Here is a 21,628-nt window from a genome sequence, read left to right as displayed (position 1 = left end):
CTGAACAGTGTTTTTTTTCCTTTCGAAGATCCTGTCTCTACTTCTATTCTTGTCTTCCATGGAGTGCTACAGCACCACTCCCCTTTTGTGGCACCACCATCCCCCTTTATAGCCCTGCTATTGATTTGTGGCCTCACATCTAGCCCTGCACCAGCACTTTGCTCTGCAACCTCTCTCCTTAGTTCACTTCACCGTTTCTGTTTCTGCTTCTCCTTCCCATGCCTCACTGGCCATGATTGCCAGTACCACTTTCATTGCTCCTTCAATTTCTAGGTGATTCTCTCCCATATTTGGCACTGATAAATTCCCTATGAACCTATCAGTGATAATCATAGGCCAAAATCACTCTGTGATTTGGAGGAATAGCTACTTGCCATTTCTTTTCATTCTACTGAGCATTTTTATCTGCTTGAATTCACAAAGTGAAATTTCCTGCGTGATTTAGAGATTTTAGGGGTGAATTCAGTTGCTGGCCCTGTATATTTTTGAGCGCTGGCCCTGATTTTAATGGACTGTGATGAAAGAAGGATTGTGCTGTTCTCTATATTGACAGGTCAGTTTAATCAGGCTGTAGAGAAACCTGCTCCAATCTGATGTCTCACAAATACAGCATCTTCTAAAAGGGATCTGTGGAATTTCTGAGCTAAGAATGAATCTGGGACTCGCTTCGAATTAGATTGAGGAATCATCATTGAGACACGAAATCTAAAACAGCATGTATAAAATGGAAATTAAATTTAAATGATTCACAGGAAGCAAAATAAAGGTTGGGAAACACATAATAAGGAAAAGGCACAAAAGAGAAAAAGTGAAACACAAATTAAAATATTTAATATTAATTAACTTATGAAGGAATGAAACATCAACTTATAAAGTTAATTCTTCAGTACCAAGTAGGTTATCTAGTAATAATTAGCAACCATTTTTGTTCACTTGTGGAATGTGTAGATGCTCGTGGGGATGTCATGAGAATCAATTGAGCTACTTTATTCTAGATGGTGTCAAGCCTTTTGAGTATTGTTGGATTTGCACTTATCTAGGTAATTCCATCACACTGAGCTGAAAATTTGTTGCTGGTTAAAGCACAGCAGGTCAGGCAGCATCCAAGGAACAGGAAATTCGACGTTTTGGGCCAGAGCCCTTCATCAGGCTCTGGCCCGAAACGTCGAATTTCCTGTTCCTTGGATGCTGCCTGACCTGCTGTGCTTTAACCAGCAACAAATTTTCAGCTCTGATCTCCAGCATCTGCAGACCTCACTTTTTACACAATTCCATCACACTCCTGACTTGTGCCATATAGAGAGTGGATAGTGTTTGAGAAGCCAGGAGGTGACTTACTTGCTGCAGTATTCATCGCCTCTGACCTGCTCTTGTGTTTATGTGATGAGTCTAGCTGAGTTTCTGGTCAATGGTAACTCCAAGGATGTTGACAGTGGGGGATTCAGTGATGGTAACACCATTGATTGTCAAGGGGCAGTGATTAAATTGTCTCTTATTGGAGATGGTCATAGCCTGACATTTGTGTGACATGAATGTTACTTGCTATTTGTCAGCCCAAGAATGGATATTGTCCATACCTAGTTGCATGGACAACCTAAGTATCTGAGGAGTCATGAATGGTGCTGAACAGTGTGCATTCTTCAGTGAACATTTGCATTTCTGACCTTACTAGAGCAAAGATCATTAATGAAACAGCTAAAGATAGTTGGATTTCAGACACTACCCTCAGGAACTCCTGCAGCAATGTCCTGGAGCTGTGATGACTGATCGCCAACAACTGCAATTATCTTCCTATGTGCTAGATATGAATCCAACCAGTGGACAGTTTGCTCCCAATACCTATTGATCCTTTTTTTGCTAAGGCTTCTTGGTGCTGGGTCAAATGCAACCTTGATGTCAAGGGCTGTCACTCTCATCTCACCTCTCGAATTCAGCTCTTTTGTCCATCTTTGAACAAAGCTTATAATGAGGTCTGGTGCTGAGTGGCCCTGCAGAAGTCAAATTGGGCTTCACTGAGCAGGTTATTGCTGAACAGGTGCTGTTCGATAGCACTGTTGATGACCTGTTCCATCACTTTACTGATGATCAAGAGTAGAATGATCGAGTAGTAATTGGCTGGGTTGGATTTGTCCCGCTTTTTTATGTAGAGGATATACCTAGGCCATATTTCACACTGTTGAATAGATGCCAGTGTTGTAACTACTGGAAGAGCTTGGCTAGGAGAATGAGATGTTCTGGAACACAAGTCCTCAGTACTGTTGCTGGAATTTTGTCAGGGCCCATTTTGTGGGGTGATTTGAATTGGCTGAAGCCTCATTCCTGTTTTGCTGGGCAACTCTAGAAGAGGCCAAGATGGATTATCCACTAACACCTCTGGCTGAAGGTTGTGAATGCTTCAGCTTTATCTTTTGCACTTATGTATTAGGCAGTTACATTGTTGAAGGTTGGGATATTTGTGAAGCCTCCTCTCCAGTGAATTGTTTCATTGTCCACCACTATTCATGACAAGAAGTGGCAGGACTTGAGAGTTTAGTCCTGACCGATTGGTTAAGGGATTGCTCATGCTGTTTGACATGCAATTGTTGCATTAAAAATGCTAATTCTTGGTGCACTAGCCCTAATGTTTTTGATATCTTTAGTTGTAAACAGTTAGAGAAATACTGCATTGTCATGCCTTGCATTGATATCTGTGATTATTGTTGCAGCACAACCTGTGGAGGAGAAGAATATCTCTAGTATAAGTTCTAGATTTCCCTATTTAAACGTTTATTCCAACACTCAGAGGTTGCTGCCTGATTTATGCAGCTGTAATGCCAGCCTCTTTATTGCTACCCATGCAAGATATGGGCCTTTACATATTAAGTAATTGAAGCACCACACCACAGAGGTGCTGATGTAGTACAGTGGTAGATCTAAATGTTCATATATTAGATGACCCCATGCACTATAATTAAATGTACTATCACAGCAAGGCACATTTTGGTGTTCTGTTTATTCTTTTCTCTGTGCGTCCTGATTGATGTATTGCACACTGATATTGTTTCTTTAATTATTTTCTGCATGTGATGCATTTTACACAACTTTTCTTCTTTTGTTGCAGAAAGCTCGCAGAGAAACAATTCCAGTTTGGGAAACTGGTAATCCCCCAGAACGTACTAAAATGACAATGAGAGATTTTATCTACTACTTGCCTGATACAAATCCAATGCTGTACGTGACCTGGTGATGTTCTAAGTAATATTAATTATCTAATGCTCCTGATAGAATGCATTTAAAGAATGGGATTAGCCTTTTCAGATTACATTCATTTTTCAGTAGAAGTAATATCATGTTTCTTATTATTTGAAAACCTTTATAGATCTTCGTTTGAAGAAGAAAAAAGACCATCTTTCCCAGTTTTAACCAAAGAGTGAGTATATTTTCAAACATTTCCAATAAAACAGGCTGCACCTTTAATATTTTTAGAAATTAGTCAATAGATTTGTGAAGTTTTACCAAAGGGTTTTAAAATGAATAATAAAACACTTTTTGATAATGCAAGTTTAATTTACTGTCGGATCTGTGATTCAAATTAAAAATAAATATATTTATATTATTACTTATGATTTAAGGATAGAAGAAGGGCATTTCTCAGTCATCACCACATTTATTATAGTATAAATGATTCCTAAAGATTCCTAACCCCTCAAGATAAAAGAAATCCTGTTGTAAAAGAAGATTTCTTTGGATATTTAACGCAAAGCTTGAATAAACTTTTCATTATCTTTTTTGATTATGTTACCAAAGAGGTTAGGCTCTGAAATTCACAATGTGCCTTCTTATTTTATATTATAGGCCTGAAGTGGGAACAATTAATCCACCAGCTAATGAGGATGAAGGTGAAGAATCAGATGATGCGGTTTTGGGTCCACGTGTCAAAGTGGCTGAAGATGGCTCTATTATTATTGATGAAGAAAGGTGTGCCCACAGTATTAAAACATTTCTGCTTTAAGCACTTTACCTTTTATTAGTTGATCATTAATCAATTTAGATGCTTAAACCATTACTGAACACCATTTATTTATTGCAAAGGAGTTCAGTACTTTAGTCTAGGTGCTATGTACCTGTGTCCAAAAAATGATCAGCTTTAAGCTACAATTTGATTTATGCTGCAGCTCTGAAGATTTAAGGGACTTTAAATTGGGTTCACCAGCCCGGTGATGGGAAGGCTTTTTGAAACTATAATCTGGCAGAAAAATTAGCCATCAATTACATAAATGTGGACTATTTAGGGAAAGTCAGACGTATTTGTTGAAGTAAACCATGTTGAATCTCTTCTGAAGAAGAATCAAATTTGGCTCAAAACACTTCACTCATTTTCCTTATTCCACGTGTGCTGCTTTCCAGCACTTGTTTTTATTCCACATTTCCAACATCCACAACATTTTGTTTTTGTTTTCATGTTTACTTAACTTGATTTTAATTAAGTTGCAGAGAACATTGATGAGTGTGTTGTAGTCGATTTGTATATGGACTTCCAAAAAGCGCATGATAAAGCAGCCTATCTTAGATTTGTCAGCAAATGAAGCCTATGGCATAAAAGGTAGTTACTGTTTCAGTGAAATGTGGGAGTAGGAATGGGCTGTTCAGTCCATTCCAGTCTACTCAACCACTCATTTTGGTATGAGTTCTCTATGTTTCAACTCTGTTTCCCCTTCATTAATCAATAATCCCTTGTTACCCTAATTACATAAAACTTGAACATTTCACTTGTCTCAACATTGACAGCTAGTTTCCGAAGAGAGAATCAGATTTCCACTACTCGTTGATAGCACACTTAAATGTCTTGGGTCTAATTTTAAGATTATACGGTATGGTTCAAATTCACCTACGTGTAATTACCCTATAGAACACTTGATTATTTAGATCACCCCTCAATAATGGAACACAAGGAAATACAAACCAAGTTTATACTGCCTGTAAGTTTTACTTGAACCCTTCAGCCAGAGGGTGGTGAATCTGTGAGACTCATTGTGACAAAAAGCTGTGGAGGGCAGGTCATTGAGTGCATTTAATGTAGAGATAAGTTCTTGATTAATAAACAGATCAAGGACTATGGGGAAAAGGCAGGGAAATTGGATTGAGCAGCATAATCAGCTATGATTGAATGACAGAGCAGATTTGATGTGACAACTGGCCTAATCTGCTCATATCTTTAATGGTATTGGTATCAAATTGGTACTTTATTTTTGCTAGACATCTTCGAAGAGCAGCTTATATTTCATGAGACTTAATGCTCGAAACTGAGTGAAGTACTCCAGGTAAGGTTTAATCAGTAGCTTGTACTCTATCATAACTTGCTCAGTTCTGAATTCTAACTGATAAATTTAATCTTTAAAGCTGAGACTATGGTATATGAGAGAATGTACAATGATTTGTTCAGGGCAGAACAAAACAGGTTGTGCTTTATAATGAAGGAAGTTCACACAGCATTACTTTAAGTTGCAAAAATTTTATGATGAATTTACATATACTTATGTTTTTAAACAAAAACATAGTTTAACGGTTGAAGTTTTGAGGAAGAAAGGACCAATCGTTGAAGAAAACGATCCCATTTTTGAACGCGGTTCTCAAACGACTTATTCCAGTTTTAGAAAGAGCACACACACAAAGCCATGGTCTAATAAAGGTATGTATGAGACAAGTTTAATGGCTTATTTTTAAAAAAAAAAAAAATTTTTGCTTTAGATGTTTAAATTGTAAGAAGCAAAACCACTGAAATTCATACTCCTGTATTGTTTTACTTTTTCTGTTTTTTAAAAAAAATTGCCAAAAATAACTACCAGTGTGCTCCATTTCAACTTAATTAAATTTACAAGAATCAAATGTATTTATTCTTTCACTGAGATATAGGTGTTGCTGACTACGCCAACATTTATTGCTCATCCTTAATGCATTTTATACATTTTGAAGCACATTTCAATGTTCAAAGCTTAAAGATAATGGAAAATCTGAAGAAAAGACATATAATTGTGCATATTTAGGTGGCAGGTAATGAAATAAGATGAAATGTTAAAAAAAGATTTAATTGATTTAATAAGAAGGGAAGATTAGACTGCAAGATAAATGTAATTTGAAATATAAACTCTGGTACTATTTTGATGATCATCTGGACAAGCCAGGTTCTAAAGTGAAACCTGACTTGATAAATCGCAAGTTTAATTTTTGTGATGGTTACTGTGGTGGCCAGTCACTGGACATATTTGCATGAGACTGCCCACGTTCTTTAACACAAGGAAACAAGTTTATTAAACTAACGAAAAGCAACAACGTTTTCCTATATACATACACATACATACATGTAGGACAGTTTAGAAAAATTTCACATTATTAAAGTTTCAACCTTTTTTCTCAGCAATATCCTTTTTTAGTTCTCCTCTTTGGACTACTGAGATGGATTTGCAACTTCTTTCCTGGTCTCCTGGCTTAAACCTCTTTGTAGTTCTAACAACTTGAAAAAATCTAATAAAGTCTGGCAGCAGGAGACTTCACAAACTACATCTCCTCCTTCTGAAATAAAGTCTAACTAAATTTATGGCCCCGAGTTGTTGTTTGTGTCTTTCGTAAACCCAGCAAAATAAACGTTTTTTTAGTTAGCACCAGAGGTATTCTGTGAGGCACTTAACTGAATCCCATTCATTCTTGGAAACTATATATTTAGGTCACAATTCCAAATGACTTTCTAATCTTTTTTTAAAAAAAAGTTACAATCACAGACCTGAAACCAAAACCCATCTGCTTCAACTTTAAAAATTCAAATTCTTGAACAGCAATAATATTATACACCTTTCTCACAGTAGTAAAAATTTCTATAGATCTGTAAAAAGGAAAAGAGTTAATAAAGTGAACATTGGTCCTATAGGCAGGGATTTTGGGAATTCATATTGGAAAATAATAACTTGATAGATGAGATAAACTGGTACTTTGTACACATTAGGCAAAATTGAAGGCTGCAGATGCTGGAGATCAGAGTTGAGATTAGACTGGTGCTGGTAAAGCACAGCAGGTCAGTCAACCCTTTCCTGCTGAAGGGCTGCTGCCCGAAACGTCGATTTTCCTGCTCCTTGGATGCTGCCTGATCTGTTATGCTTTTCCAGCAACACTCATCATGTAAAATTCATCATGTTATGATCACTTTTGCAAGGGAATTTGTTATAGTGGAATCATTGATTAATCCTGTTATAATTAATGGTACAACTAATTGGTAATCTAAATTAGCTTGTTCCTAGGTTGGTTTCACACTATATTGTTCTATGAAATTGTCATAATACGCTCCATGAAACTATCCTTAAACTGCTATTGGTAATCGGGTTTGCTTTATCTATGTAAGGATTACATTAATCCATTATTATTGTAGTCCCTTCCTTACCAGTCCCACTGTTTCTCCAGTGTTGGGTAGTTGTAAATTACTCTCACTGGTGAGTTCTTTTCTTTGCTACATTTAATCTGTGTCCGCACTGATTTTATGTCTTGATATTTGACACTATGATAATCATATCTATTAACAGACCCACCCAACCTCCTTTGTGAAATAAAAGCAAAGTAGTGGAGAAACTTAGTAGATCTGGCAGCATTAATGGAGCAAGAAACAGCAAGTTAACTTCATGTTCCAAAGAAAAGTAATACTGCACTTAAAACATTAACTCTGCATCTTACTTTACAAATGCTGCCAAGTCTGCTGAGTTTCTCCAAACGTTATTGTATTTCATGTCTTTAGCATCTGCGGTACTTTGCTTCTGTTTGTATGTTTAATCCATTTCCTCTTGATCTGTTTTTCTAAATTGCTAAGCATGTCAATATATTCAGTTCCCAGCATTGGTCGCATCATACTGGATTGATACTCTCTACTAACACTTGGTCCTTTCACTTTAATTTTCTAACTTGTCTTTCTCTCACAAGCCCTTCACGTACTCATGCAAATGCATCCCCTGTTCCCTTCTTTCCCTCTCTTTTACACTCTCATGCTCACTTTCTCTCTCTCTCTCTCTCTCTCTCTCTCACACACACACACGCGCACACACACACACTCTCAAACTACAACTTTGCTTGCCTAACATTTTCCTCTTTCTGACTCTCCTTTTCTCTTTCTCTCTCTTTCTCTCTCTCTGGGCTCCGTCTCCACTTATCTGCTCACGGCCCCCTTCCACCATTATAAATATGACTTTTTCCTGAGTGTCTCCAGCAATTTTTGCTTTTGTTTCTGACTTCCAGCACTTGTTCTTTGTTATAAGATGCACAGCAACAATTAAGCTTCCTTCAAAAGAACCTTCCAAATCCGTTGCAACTTAAAAAAAAATTCAAGGAACAGCCACATGGGAATCTGTAAATTCTCCAAAAAGCCACTTTATATCTTGACCTGGAGCTATATTGCCTATTCCCATGTTGCTGATTGAAAACCTTGAATATGCTTCATAATAGCTCTGTGGGTGGAACTCCTCTGAGAGATCATAGTTCAAGAAGGCAGCTCACCACCACCTAGAGGACCATTCGAGATGAACAATAAATGTTGGTCTTGACTGCAACACCTGCAACCGAGAAACAAGGGGCAAATAAAAGGTTTAAAAATGGCTGACACAATTGTCTTAAGGCACAGCAGCCCACACAGCCTGTGTATAAAAGGATGCCAGAAACTCATTCTAAGTTTTGCACGCCTGCTTTGTTTTGTTTTGTATTGCATAATTTTTTATTGATTCTTTTTTACAATTCTTCTTGTCTAAGAATTTGTTGGTTTTATTTGTACTATGTTTGTGGTTTGAAGTAAATTTGTAAATTTTAATTCTTTTCAGAAACAGACATGTTCTTTCTAGCAATCAGTATGGTTGGGACAGATTTCTCTATGATTGGTCAGTTATTCCCCAACAGGACAAGAATAGAAATAAAGGTAATTTCAATTGTCTTTAGAACAATTTTCTGCATTCATCTAGTTGTTTATAGACTCAGAAAGATGAGTCAGCCCATTGCAATTGCATTTTTTGGTATTCCATTAGCTGCAACAGGGTATTGACCTGTACATAAAAATGAATCCATGTTGCTCAGTTGCATATTGGAACAAGATTAAGCATACTTATCATTATCAACATGATACATGAGAAATAGCAGACACTAATTTAAAAAAAAACTTAAACAATCACTTTTACATAAGTGAAAAATATTTTTTATTAACAGTTTTTTTTCCACAGAACAAATTTAAACGTGAAGAAAAGTTGAATTCATGGAGGATTGACAAAGCATTCAGTGAGTATGGTAGTATTTAAATTGGCTCAAGGTTCTTTGTTTCGGTGTGATTTAGATATTATTGCACATTGATTTAAAAAGTGTAAATATGAGGCAAATAATTTGAATGTGAACAGCATACCTGGAGAGCAGCAGGATGTTCCAGAAGTGAAGAAATCTTCTGGGGCAGTGGTAACCTCCCTATGCTTGAGCCAGAACCTCTGGGTTCAAGTTCCACCTCAGGATTTGATGGTGTAGAAGATGTGCTGTAATGCTCCTGAATAGTTTGATTATCAAGCTGTAAATTCTTCTGATATGCCCAAGGTAAATGGGAGTTTCCTGGTTGGTCAGAATTGTATAGTAGCTGCAGTACAACAAGCATCCAATGTTAAAATACTTCACACGCAGGTTCTTATCATGAGTGAGTTTCTTGGTTTGAAGACAGTTACCATATCTCAAAAGCAAACATAGTGATATTTTAATTATTAAGGATTTAGGAAAATGATCAGTAAACACTCGTGCTAACTTTAGAGAAGGCTTACTGTTGGGCTGGTTTTCCGATTTTGTTTGCTTTGTGTGGTCTCTCGATTCCCATGTGATTGACTTACTTTATTGGCTTAGTGTTTCTTTTAATTACAATGAACAGTTTTTACTTTGGTTTTCCATTGCTTGGTACTAGAAGTTCTATCTGATCACTTTGTAACCTGCAGTTGTCTGATTCTTATTGATGGTATTTTACTCATGTCCCTTTTAATCTTTTTTGCATAGAGGAGAAGAAGCCTCTCGACCTGGATTTTTTTGGAGAGTTACTAACCCGAGTTTTAGAAGCAGAGTCAAAGAGAAAGAAAGAAAAGGATGAGAAAACCAAAACTCAAGCTCCAAGAAAGCAATCCAGGAGCAAACGAAACAGGAAAGGTAGCATAGTTTAAAAATACTTCATTATCATTTTACAAAGGCCGTTTTGCAGTGAACTAACAAAGGTGACAAATTCTTTATGCTGCTATGTAATATGGATTCTATATTTTAAAATCAACATATGATTAAATATCATTCATAGTTGTATATCTTTTAACTTTTTGGCACCTTTTGCTTTGAACCAAAATTTAAAATTAAGAGCTAAACAACAAAAGTTTAAATGTTTTCTATTTGGTTGTTTCAGATAAGAAGGGCTGTTAATCTAATGTGAGGTAGAGACTTTGTTTCCTTCTCTGAGTAACAGCATTATCTGGATTATTGTTAATGATTAAACAAGGCTGAATTATCCAGCAAAGACCTAATTAAAAATGTACTTTGAAATTAGGATTACAGGCACTGTGAAACTACTAATGTAGTATTCCAACGATATATTAGAATAGCATCCATTTGCTTTTAGAAAATTAACCATTTCAGATGATGTGTAATCTTGTCAAAATGAGGGCTGTCAAAATCTGTTATGTTACAACTAAGCTGAAATATGTTATTAAGGAAAACCTCTCTGTGAAATGAATCATGAAGTTTGAAAACTTTTAAAAACAAATTTACTGACTATTATGCTTCCTCCTTCTGCCATTTTTCTCCCTCTTACCTCCACACATTCTGAAGGTTTTAGTACCATTCTTCAGTATGGTTTCCATCCAGTACTTGGTCTAAATGACCATAGTGCCAACCAAGTGAATGAAAGCCAGCCTTTAGCTATGTGAATATTTGAGCAAACTTGCAACTTGCTTAGCAGATGTAACCACATATAATATACACTGCCAGCAGGGGTTGCTGAACAGTTACTAGGAACTGTACCCTAATCGATTTTCTCCTTACTTCTCCATGAATTCTAGGCAACTTCTCATATCTCAGCTGTTTCCTTGTTTGAGGTCAGCACAAAACAACATGCAAACTTAGAAACTGGCATATTTACAAATCTGTTGTTCCTTACGCAGTTAAGTATTAGATGAAGCCCAAACAAGCATCTTTAAATAGAATGTTTATGGTGTCTATTCACAATTGTGGACTCTGTAATGTCCACACCTAATACGGCATTCTGCAACAACATGATATGAGAATTGGTATTTGCATTAGCTTTTGAGAGGCGTATATCCACCTATATAACACTAATGCAATCTTTAAACTGAACCTTTGGTGACAATGATGAATGGAAAAATCTCTGTATTCACTGAAAAGGATAGTACACAGACACATATTCCTGTTGCTAAGTTTTGGAGCTTTTTTTAGAGAGTCATTCTTTTTCACTTACTGTGAAGCACTAACTCTGATATCCACGACTCTTAGCAGTAAAGTATAGTTTAACTAAACAGGGCAGAAGAACGTTCTTATGATAGTTGTGGGAGCTTTGACTACCTCTGACTGTTATGCCTGATTCATTTGTGAAGTATGATTCTTTTTGAATTGACTTTTAATGGTGTGCATTTGCTGTGTTGCATAATTGCTTGTAAACTTAGAAATATTGTACACATGGATAGATTCCACAACAGCAAATGTTTGTTATCGTGTATCTTCTTACTTGCCTTGTGCATTTAGGCAAAAATGTGACAGAACCAGAAAGTGATCCTGATGACCCTGATCCAGTCGAAGTTGCTGACACTGAATTAGCTGAAGTTGATTCCAATTCTGTAGTGGATGGAACTGAAGCATCTTGCAGTGTAGAAGGTCAGGAAGATGCACAGAAAAAAGAAAGTACGTCAAAGCCCCATCCAACTAAACGCAAACGAAAACGGAAAAAAAAAATTACTGCAGAGCCAGCAGAGCAAGAAACGACTAAAGAGCCACCTCATGAAGGAAGTAGTTCTCAGGAATCAAAGCAGGAAGTGCAGGAGTGCAAGATCGGTAAGAATTGTTGTAGTTCTCTCTCATATAGTATTTACGACTGTGGATTGTTTTGTTGAGTTTTATCATTCATCTCTTCATCCAGCCATTCATTTAAGCTAGTTATGTGTATTTTTAAAGAAAACCTAAGATGTTACCAGTCCTCTGCTATAGGTACTCTTGTCCAGTTGCCGGGAAGTATGAGAGTTCCCTTGTTTCTTATTCCTTTACATGGGCAAGTGTCTGCTTAGTAGTTGTTTTCAAAAATACTGCAACTGGAAATAAAGACTCACTGTCTTGAGAACCATTTGATGAAGGAACAGCACTCCGAAAGCTAGTGCTTTCAATTAAACCTGTTGGACTATAACCTGGTGGTGTGTGATTTTTAACTTTGTACACCCCAGTCCAACACCGGCATCTCCAAATCATGCCTTGAGAATTGTAAGCTTGACCTCATTCTGATAAGGTTGGAGCATTTCTGTCTGTTCTGCCTCGGTTTTGTTATTCATTTGGTAATAATTGACTTAAAATGCCAAGTTAATTTACAGAAAGTAACTCAAGATGTTGAAGTAAAATACAGCCTAGAGACCAGATGATTACTTCAAATTTAAAGTAATTGGAGAGACATGAATGTGTAATTGCACTCGATTGAAACTGTTTGCCTGCTTGCTTTGATAACTGTGTCTGAGGTGGAGTTAGTGACCAATGACAAATTAATCAGTGAATTTAAATTACGTCATGGATTTCTGTTGGACACTCTCATTATTGCAGTGTGCTAGACTTTTTGTAGACTCCAGGAAGGTCACTATCCTGAGGAATAGCTGCAGACTTATGCTGGAGCTGAGATGTCTGACCTTCAACAACTGCAACCATCCAAGATATTGCTATGGTATTGAAACAAGCAAAATATCTGGAGTAGCTATTAGGTTTGTAGCTCAGAATATTGGAAGGTCCACAAGTTCCAAAGTCTGTGTCAAATTAGTTGATTGGATTTGAACAATGGTAAGGTCCTAGGGAGTGTTGCTGAACAAAGAGACCTTGAGTGCAGGTCCATAGCTCCTTGAAAGTGGAGTCGCAGGTAGGTAGAATAGTGAAGAAGGCTTTTGGTGTGCTTTCCTTTATCGGTCAGAGTATTGAGTACAGGAGTTGGGAGGTCATGTTGCGGCTTTACAGGACATTGGTTAGACCACTGTTGGAATATTGCATGCAATTCTGGTCTCTTTCCTATCGGAAAGACGTTGTGAAAGTTGAAAGGGTTTAGAAAATATTTGCAAGGAGGTTGTCAGGGTTGGAGGACTTGAGCTACAGGGAGAGGCTGAATAGGCTGGAGCTGTTTTCCCTGGAGCGTCAGAGGCTGAGGGGTGACTTTACAGAGGTTAACAAAATTATGAGGGCCATGGATAGGATAAATAGACAGTCTTTTCCCTGGGGTCGGGGAGTCCAGAACTAGAGGGCATACGTTTAGGGTGAGAGGGGAAAGATATAGAAGAGACCTAAGCGGCAACTTTTCCACGCAGAGGGTGGTACATGTATGGAATGAGCTGCCAGAGCAAGTGGTGGAGGCTGGTTCAATTGCAACATCCAAAATAAGAAGGGTTTGGAGGGATATGGCTGGGTGCTAGCAGGTGGGAGTAGATTGGTTTGGGATGTCTAGTCGGCAGTTCGGGTTGGACTGAAGGATCTATTTCCGTGCTGTACATCTCTGTGATTCTATGACTAATTGTTAACATTCTGCATTTGATTATCATTTTTCTGGATGAGGAGTGTAAAAATTGTCAAAAGTCCCTGCTACTGTTTGCTAACAGGTATTATTTTCTCAAAATGTGCCTGTAAAAATACAAGTTTAGGACAGGATTGTGATCTATAGTTGTACCTGCAAGCAATGAGCTTGCAAATACATTCAAGTCATATTATTTTTGAACTGTTATAGTAAAAAATGAGGTCTGCAGATGCTGGAGATCACAGCTGAAAATGTGTTGCTGGTCAAAGCACAGCAGGCCAGGCAGCATCTCAGGAATAGGGAATTCGACGTTTCGAGCATAAGCCCTTCATCAGGAATGAGAGAGAGTAGCCAAGCAGGCTAAGATAAAAGGTAGGGGGGAGGGGCGATGGAGGTGGGATAGGTGGAAGGAGGTCAAGGTGAGGGTGATAGGCCGGAGTGGGGTGGGGGCGGAGAGGTCAGGAAGGAGATTGCAGGTTAGGAGGGCGGTGCTGAGTTGAGGGAACCGACTGAGACAAGGTGGGGGGAGGGGAAATGAGGAAACTGGAGAAATCTGAATTCATAACTTGTGGTTGGAGGGTTCCCAGGCGGAAGATGAGGCGCTCCTCCTCCAGCCGTCGTGTTATGTTGTGCCGGTGGAGGAGTCCAAGGACCTGCATGTCCTCGGTGGAGTGGGAGGGAGAGTTAAAGTGTTGAGCCACGGGGTGGTTGGGTTGGTTGGTCCGGGCGGCCCAGAGGTGTTCTCTGAAGCGTTCCGCAAGTAAGCGGCCTGTCTCCCCAATATAGAGGAGGCCACATCGGGTGCAGCGGATGCAATAGATGATGTGTGTGGAGGTTCTCCTGAAGCGTTCCGCAAGTAAGCGGCCTGTCTCCCCAATATAGAGGAGGCCACATCAGGTGCAGCGGATATGTGGAACAGTCCATTTTCCGCAACCACACTGGCACCACCCCCCACCTTTTCCTCCGCTACATCGATGACTGTATCGGCGCTGCCTCGTGCTCCCACGAGGAGGTTGAACAGTTCATCAACTTTACTAACACCTTCCATCCCGACCTTAAATTCACCTGGACTGTCTCAGACTCCTCCCTCCCCTTCCTAGACCTTTCCATCTCTATCTCGGGCGACCGACTCAACACAGACATCTACTATAAACCGACTGACTCCCACAGCTACCTGGACTACACCTCCTCCCACCCTGCCCCCTGCAAAAACTCCATCCCATATTCCCAATTCCTTCGTCTCCGCCGCATCTGCTCCCAGGAGGACCAATTCCAACACCGCACAGCCCAGATGGCCTCCTTCTTCAAGGACCGCAGATTCGCCCCAGACGTGATCGACGATGCCCTCCACCGCATCTCCTTCACTTCCCGCTCCTCCGCCCTTGAGCCCCGCTCCTCCAACCGCCACCAAGACAGAACCCCACTGGTTCTCACCTACCACCCCACCAACCTCCGCATACAACGTATCATCCGCCGTCATTTCCGCCACCTCCAAACGGACCCCACCACCAAGGATATATTTCCCTCCCCTCCCCTATCAGCGTTCCGCAAGGACCACTCCCTTCGTGACTCCCTCGTCAGATCCACACCCCCCACCAACCCAACCTCCACACCCGGCACCTTCCCCTGCAACTGCAGGAAATGTAAAACTTGCGCCCACACCTCCACACTCACTTCCCTCCAAGGCCCCAAGGGATCCTTCCATATCCGCCACAAGTTCACCTGTACCTCCACACACATCATCTATTGCATCCGCTGCACCCGATGTGGCCTCCTCTATATTGGGGAGACAGGCCGCTTACTTGCGGAACGCTTCAGAGAACACCTCTGGGCCGCCTGGACCAACCAACCCAATCACCCCGTGGCTCAACACTTTAACTGTCCCTCCCACTCCACCGAGGACATGCAGGTCCTTGGACTCCTCCACCGGCACAACATAACAACACGACGGCTGGAGGAGGAGCGCCTTATCTTCCGCCTGGGAACCCTCCAACCACAAGGTATGAATTCAGATTTCTCCAGTTTCCTCATTTCCCCTCCCCCCACCTTGTCTCAGTCGGTTCCCTCAACTCAGCACCGCCCTCCTAACCTGCAATCTCCTTCCTGACCTCTCCGCCCCCACCCCACTCCAGCCTATCACCCTCACCTTGACCTCCTTCCACCTATCCCACCTCCATCGCCCCTCCCCCAAGTCCCTCCTCCCTACCTTTTATCTTAGCCTGCTTGTCTACTCTCTCTCATTCCTGTTGAAGGGCTTATGCTCGAAACGTCGAATTCCCTATTCCTGAGATGCTGCCTGGCCTGCTGTGCTTTGACCAGCAACACATTTTCAGCTTTGAACTGTTATAGCCAAGGCTGCAGAAGCCCACTGTTTCTAGTCCTGCTATTCCATGGGTTGCATCATAAAAATGGCAATACTTTATCCATTTACTGAGATGACCAATTAAGTGCCTTACCTATATTAGATTTTAAACAAAAAGATCTATTATCTAGGTTTCTTAGTAAACACAATTACTAAGGTTTATTATCAAAACAAACGTTGTTCAGTAAAGGAACGATAATTGGTTAGCTTATACAGTCAGAAAGCTAGAAGAATGAATGCTTATCTCTCTCAATTTCCCAAAACCTGTGCAAACAAAAGCGTGCACACTTTTTCACTTTGAGGAAAAGGGAAGGATAGATTTTTTTACAGAGAAAACGAAGACTTTGGCCAATGGATTATTCTTGAATGCAAAATGATAAAGTGTAGGTTACTCAGTCTGAGTAAAACTGGAATCAGTGCGAAATGAGTGAGAAATCTACTAGTAGAAGTTATATCTGGCACAAAAAAAATGATGGTTGTGGTTGTTGAAGGTCAGGCATCTCAGCTGCTGCACATCTGCAGGAGTTCCTCAGGATAATATCCTACACCCAGCCACTTTCAGCTGCTTCTTTAATGACTATCCCTCTGTCATAAGATCAGAAGTGTGGATGTTTGCCTGTGATTGCACAGATGGTTTTAAAGAAACTTGTTTCTGCACAACTCCTCAAAACTCAAGTCATCCAAGTAACATTAAATATAAAGTGTCTTTAGAACAGAGCCAAATATTGGAGACTATCTACTTCCTGAGAGATTCTGAGTCATTAAGGAAGCAATATTTCTATAATAATAAGTAACGAAATAAAAACATGTTGTCCCCAATAAAGCAGTAAATGTTTGAACTCAGCCCACTGCAACAAACAGGTTTTTAGAGCTGTACTTATTGGTTGAAAGGAAACTGACGCATGTGAATTTGACATACAAATTTTATAAGCATTATATTATTTTTCATCTGGCTCCAAATGCCACAGCTGCAAACATATTTTTGGTAAACAATTTGAATAGGAACTCAGAAATCTTCAGATTTGCTTTCTGCTGAAGAAGACAATGTTGGAGACCAGGTTGCAGAAGGTGAAGATGAATGCCACATAGTGAATGGTGAAATATCGCTTGAGCAAGGGATCTCTGAAAATAAACAGCCTTCCGAAACAAAGAAAAAAGTGAATCACAATGTTGAAAGTCATTCTGTGAGGTAACCTATGTTTATATAATGATTTTAATGTATTGGAGAAAAATTTTAAAAACACATGAGGGACAATATTCTTGCACAGAGAACCATTCATGAGTGGAATGAACTTCCAGAAGAAGTAATGAATGTGGATACAGTTACAACATTTAAAAGACACATGGATGAGTATGTGAATAAGAAATGTTTGGCGGGATATGGGCCAAGTGCTGGCAGGTGAGACTAGTTTAGTTTGGGATTATGTTAGGCCATGACTGGTTTCACCGAAGGATCTGTTTCCGTGCTGGATGATTCTATGACTACAGAACTGGAGTCTCCTAGCTCCAGTCCAAACCTGGCCTCCCATCCTGCATTACCCATGGCTAGTAAAGTGAGCCTGTATATCCCTGGACCCTATGGGCAATTTAGCATAGCCAATCCACCTAACCTACATACCTTTGGACTGTTGGAGAAAAATGGAGCACCTGGAGGAAACCCACGCAGACACGGGGAGTTTGTGCCAACTCCACACAGACAGTTGCCTGAGAATGGAATCAAACCTGTATCCCTGGTGCTGTAGGCAACAGTGTTGACCATTGTGCTACCGTGCAACCCTAAACATATCGCCCAGAGACTTGAACCCGGGCCCCTCAGATTAAAAGTCTGATGTGTTACCGACTGAGGTACTTGGGCTCATATGCAAGCTATTAAACTCAGCTTTTGACTTGGCTGAGTTTTATGCTGGGAAGAGTTTAAAAGTAGAGAAATGCAGGACGTTCATGAAATGAAGGTTTAAAAAGTAGCAAAAAATTGACCAGCATTTACTGCCCATCCCGTGACAGTTAAGTGTAAACCGTATGTAGCTGTGGATCTGGAGTCACATGTAGGCCAGATCAGGAGAGGATGGGAAAGACCTTCAATGATTCTTTATGCCAATTGACAGTGGTTATGCTAAAACAAAACAAGGAATTGCAGATGATGGAGATCAGAAACAATAACAGAAATTGTGGTCAAAATTCAGCAGGGTCTGTGGGTAGAAAGCAGAGTTGAACTTTCAAGTCTTGTGACTCTTTATCAGAATGGCATGGTGAAATTTGAACCAATGTCTTCAGAACCTTAGCATGGAGCTTTGGATTGCTAGTCCAGTCACAATACCATTATGCCACCATGTCATAGAACTTCCCATGCAGAGTTCCAACGGTGTTTGCTAAACAATGTGAGATGGTAAGTACATCAAACAATTATATTGTTAAATCATTTGAATTCAAATTAGCAGGAGCTGAACAATAATCTGGTTAGGATCCACCTGGGTTACTTGATTCTTTTCTTGTTGGCACAGTACAAGTTAAGACCTTGCACAGTATAAACTAAGCAAGACAACAAATACTCAGTATAAAACTGAAAATCCATGACAAACCATTTGATAAGCTAAGGTTCTTAACCTTGTATCGTAATGCCTCTGCAACAAATTTAGTTATGTTGAATAACTAATGGAACGTAATAAAAAGAAAACAAAATCTAAACAATATATTCTGAGCACAAAATTAATCAAAAATTTGTGGATTAAAACTTTTCCAAAAAGGGTGTTTTTTCCTAGGAGTTGCAAAAATATCATGCAATTAAGGAAGATGAGTGGATTGTGATTGTTGCATTAACTAACTGATGAAATGGTGATACCTTTGAATAGCATAATTGTGTCGGCAGGGTTTGTCCATTCATTTTGTTTCAAGAACTTGGGTACTATAGCAAATCATAATGGTCTGATAAAATATGCTCTTCTCTGGTTGAGGTTTAATCATCTAGATTATTTCAAACTTTATTTTCATGAGTGTAATTGAAAACTCTCCACTTCCCTGCATGGGTTCAGCTTTGAGTTTCTCAGGGTAAGGCCCTATGCCCAGCCATCTTCAGCTGCTACATCATATGCCCTTCCCTCCATCATAAGGCCAAAAATGGGAATATTTGCTGATGATTGATTACACAATGTTTAGCACCATTCTAATTCCTCAAATACTGAAGCAGTGCAATTCCAAATGCAGCAGGACCAAGACATCATGCAGGCTTGAGTTGATGAGAGCTGTGTATAATATTAAAATCCTTGAAATGCCAGGATTGACCATCTCCAATAAGAGACAATCCAACCATTGCCCCATGACATTGAATAGCATTGCCATTGCTAAACTCCCCAATATCCTTGAGGTTACCATTGAACAGAAACTTAGCTGAACTAGCCTTGTAATTACTGTTGCTACAAGAGCAGATCAGAGACTGGGCATTCTGTAACAAGTAACTCACCATCTGCCTTCTGAAAGTCTGTCCACCGTTTAGAAGTCACAATCATGAGTGTGATGGAATACTCACCATTTCCCTGCATGGGTTTAGCTCCAAAATTTAAGACTTTTAATACGATTCAAGATATGCAGTTCACTTTGTTGGCATCCCATCTAGTACCTCCAACATTTATTCCCTTCATCATCAGCACACAGGCAACAGGTTGCAATGTTTACAAGATATACTCCAACAACTCACTTTGATAGAACCTTTCAAACTTACCGCTTCTGTACCTTAAAAAGACCATGACTGCAGCAGTTCAATTAGCAGCTTATTACCATCTTCTCCAGGGAAACTAGGAAGGGATAATAAATGCATTCCTGGCAGTGATAACTACATATCGTGACAACATTTTAAAATATCAATGCTAGTGGTGTGTTGTTAATCTTGAAATGTAGAATGCATTTGAATTTATTTTTGAAATTGTTCTATTGCCTAAATGTTTATTTCAGTGATCATGAAAGTGAAGCACCATCAAAAACAACTCCACCAGTTACAACAAAAACTTCTAAGAAATCTCAGTGTGTTCGTGTTCAGAAACTTAAACCCAACTTAAAAGCAAACAGATCAAAAAGAGTAGGAGGAAAAGATGACGATAAAACTGCTTCACAAGCTATTAGATTTAATGATGGTGACGACAAGCGTGAAGAAGTGCAAGAATCATCTGTACAGCATGAGGATGCTCCCAATTGTGATCCCCCTGAGATCATGAATAATGAAGTATCAGAAAAGGTATATGTATAATGTGTACTGTCATTTTAGCGTACGGCAAAACCTACAAATAACAGACACTTTGCATTAACTGTCATCTTTTGTTGGTTCAGAATCTTATTTTCAAAATGGTAATTGTCTGCCTTGTAAAATGTTTCCCAGCAATCTTGAAAAAAACAGTGGAGATTATGGTTTGCACCTAATTAGTACAGCAATGCTAAGGAATCTCCCTGCCATTGCTGATCTGGTTTTACAGTTTCAATTCCCATTCAAACTGCTTGCAGCAGCATATAATTTCAATTCTACTTGGTAAAATTAAGGTACTCTCAGAACAAGGGAAAGAAGTAATGTGATGACTGATGCTATTAGGGCCATGTTATCCAGAATTGTCATGCACCTAGCAATCAACGGGAGTAGGTTTCCTTGTTCTGGCAACTGATTATTTGGTTGCTTCTCTCTCCTTCTGATCAAACCTCATTTATGGTATTTGAGTGGTCCTGGCCAAAACCAGTGCATTCATGTGACCCAGCATCTCCATTTCCCATTTGTGCCCAATAACAGGGAGTTGATTGTATATTGATATTTCTGAAAGCAAGCTTTGAAATGGATAAAGATTAAATTTGTTTTGTGTATGATCCCTAAATGACATTTAAAATAACAACATAAATAATCACCTGGAAGTGTTGCCAAAAGAGATATCTGCAGTAATGGCCAAATTTAGGCAATGATTTTGACATCAGGAAAGGGTTTGTGAACTTGTATTGGTTTATTTTCTCATCAGCACAATTATGATTTTTTTTTCTAATTGGCAGTGTTTTTGCCATATTTAGTGTAATTTTGAACTGGTTTTATTTTTTATAGGAGATCAACAGTGTCACAGCTGATAAAACCAAGAAAATATTGGAAAGTAAAGCACAAGGTTCTGACACTGAATCATGGTAATAAATTACATTTTCTTGTACCTTTTGGTTTTTATCAGCAAAGTGCACTATTCAATCATTCACTGGACAGACAGACAGTTGATCGGCTCTCGGGTTGCTTTCAGTATTGTTACGTGACCAGTTGTTAAGTAAATTTGAGAGTGACTGGTGACACCACCTAGTTTATCAATCTCTGCACTCTTAAAATACTGTTATGCCAATTGTTGTACTATTCCTGGCTCTTATGAGTAAGAAATATAAAAACAAACAATTGCAAGACTTGATAACTACCAAGAAGGGTTTTTTAAAAGACTTCTTTGTGAAGAACCAAGATTTGTGGAGAAAGTTAACTTTTCATTGAGAATGATGCTGCC

At 39.2% G+C, this 21,628-nt stretch overlaps 1 protein-coding gene across 1 annotated transcript in view; it reads left to right on the top strand.

Moving 5' to 3' along the window:
• The window catches only part of LOC132822870 (transcription factor TFIIIB component B'' homolog), an 81,552-nt gene that overhangs the window by 20,743 nt on the left and 39,181 nt on the right, over positions 1–21,628 (top strand). The window contains exons 4-14 of the mRNA XM_060836251.1: positions 3,101–3,210; positions 3,359–3,409; positions 3,835–3,957; positions 5,538–5,668; positions 8,826–8,920; positions 9,219–9,273; positions 10,021–10,167; positions 11,764–12,069; positions 17,133–17,319; positions 20,076–20,355; positions 21,196–21,272. Coding sequence (XP_060692234.1) covers positions 3,101–3,210; positions 3,359–3,409; positions 3,835–3,957; positions 5,538–5,668; positions 8,826–8,920; positions 9,219–9,273; positions 10,021–10,167; positions 11,764–12,069; positions 17,133–17,319; positions 20,076–20,355; positions 21,196–21,272 — 1,562 coding nt within the window. The remainder of the gene's footprint in view (positions 1–3,100; positions 3,211–3,358; positions 3,410–3,834; positions 3,958–5,537; positions 5,669–8,825; positions 8,921–9,218; positions 9,274–10,020; positions 10,168–11,763; positions 12,070–17,132; positions 17,320–20,075; positions 20,356–21,195; positions 21,273–21,628) is intronic.

This window comes from Hemiscyllium ocellatum, chromosome 2 (assembly GCF_020745735.1).
Source record: "Hemiscyllium ocellatum isolate sHemOce1 chromosome 2, sHemOce1.pat.X.cur, whole genome shotgun sequence".
NCBI lineage: Eukaryota > Metazoa > Chordata > Chondrichthyes > Orectolobiformes > Hemiscylliidae > Hemiscyllium > Hemiscyllium ocellatum.
This window is presented reverse-complemented; position numbering and strand designations above follow the sequence as displayed.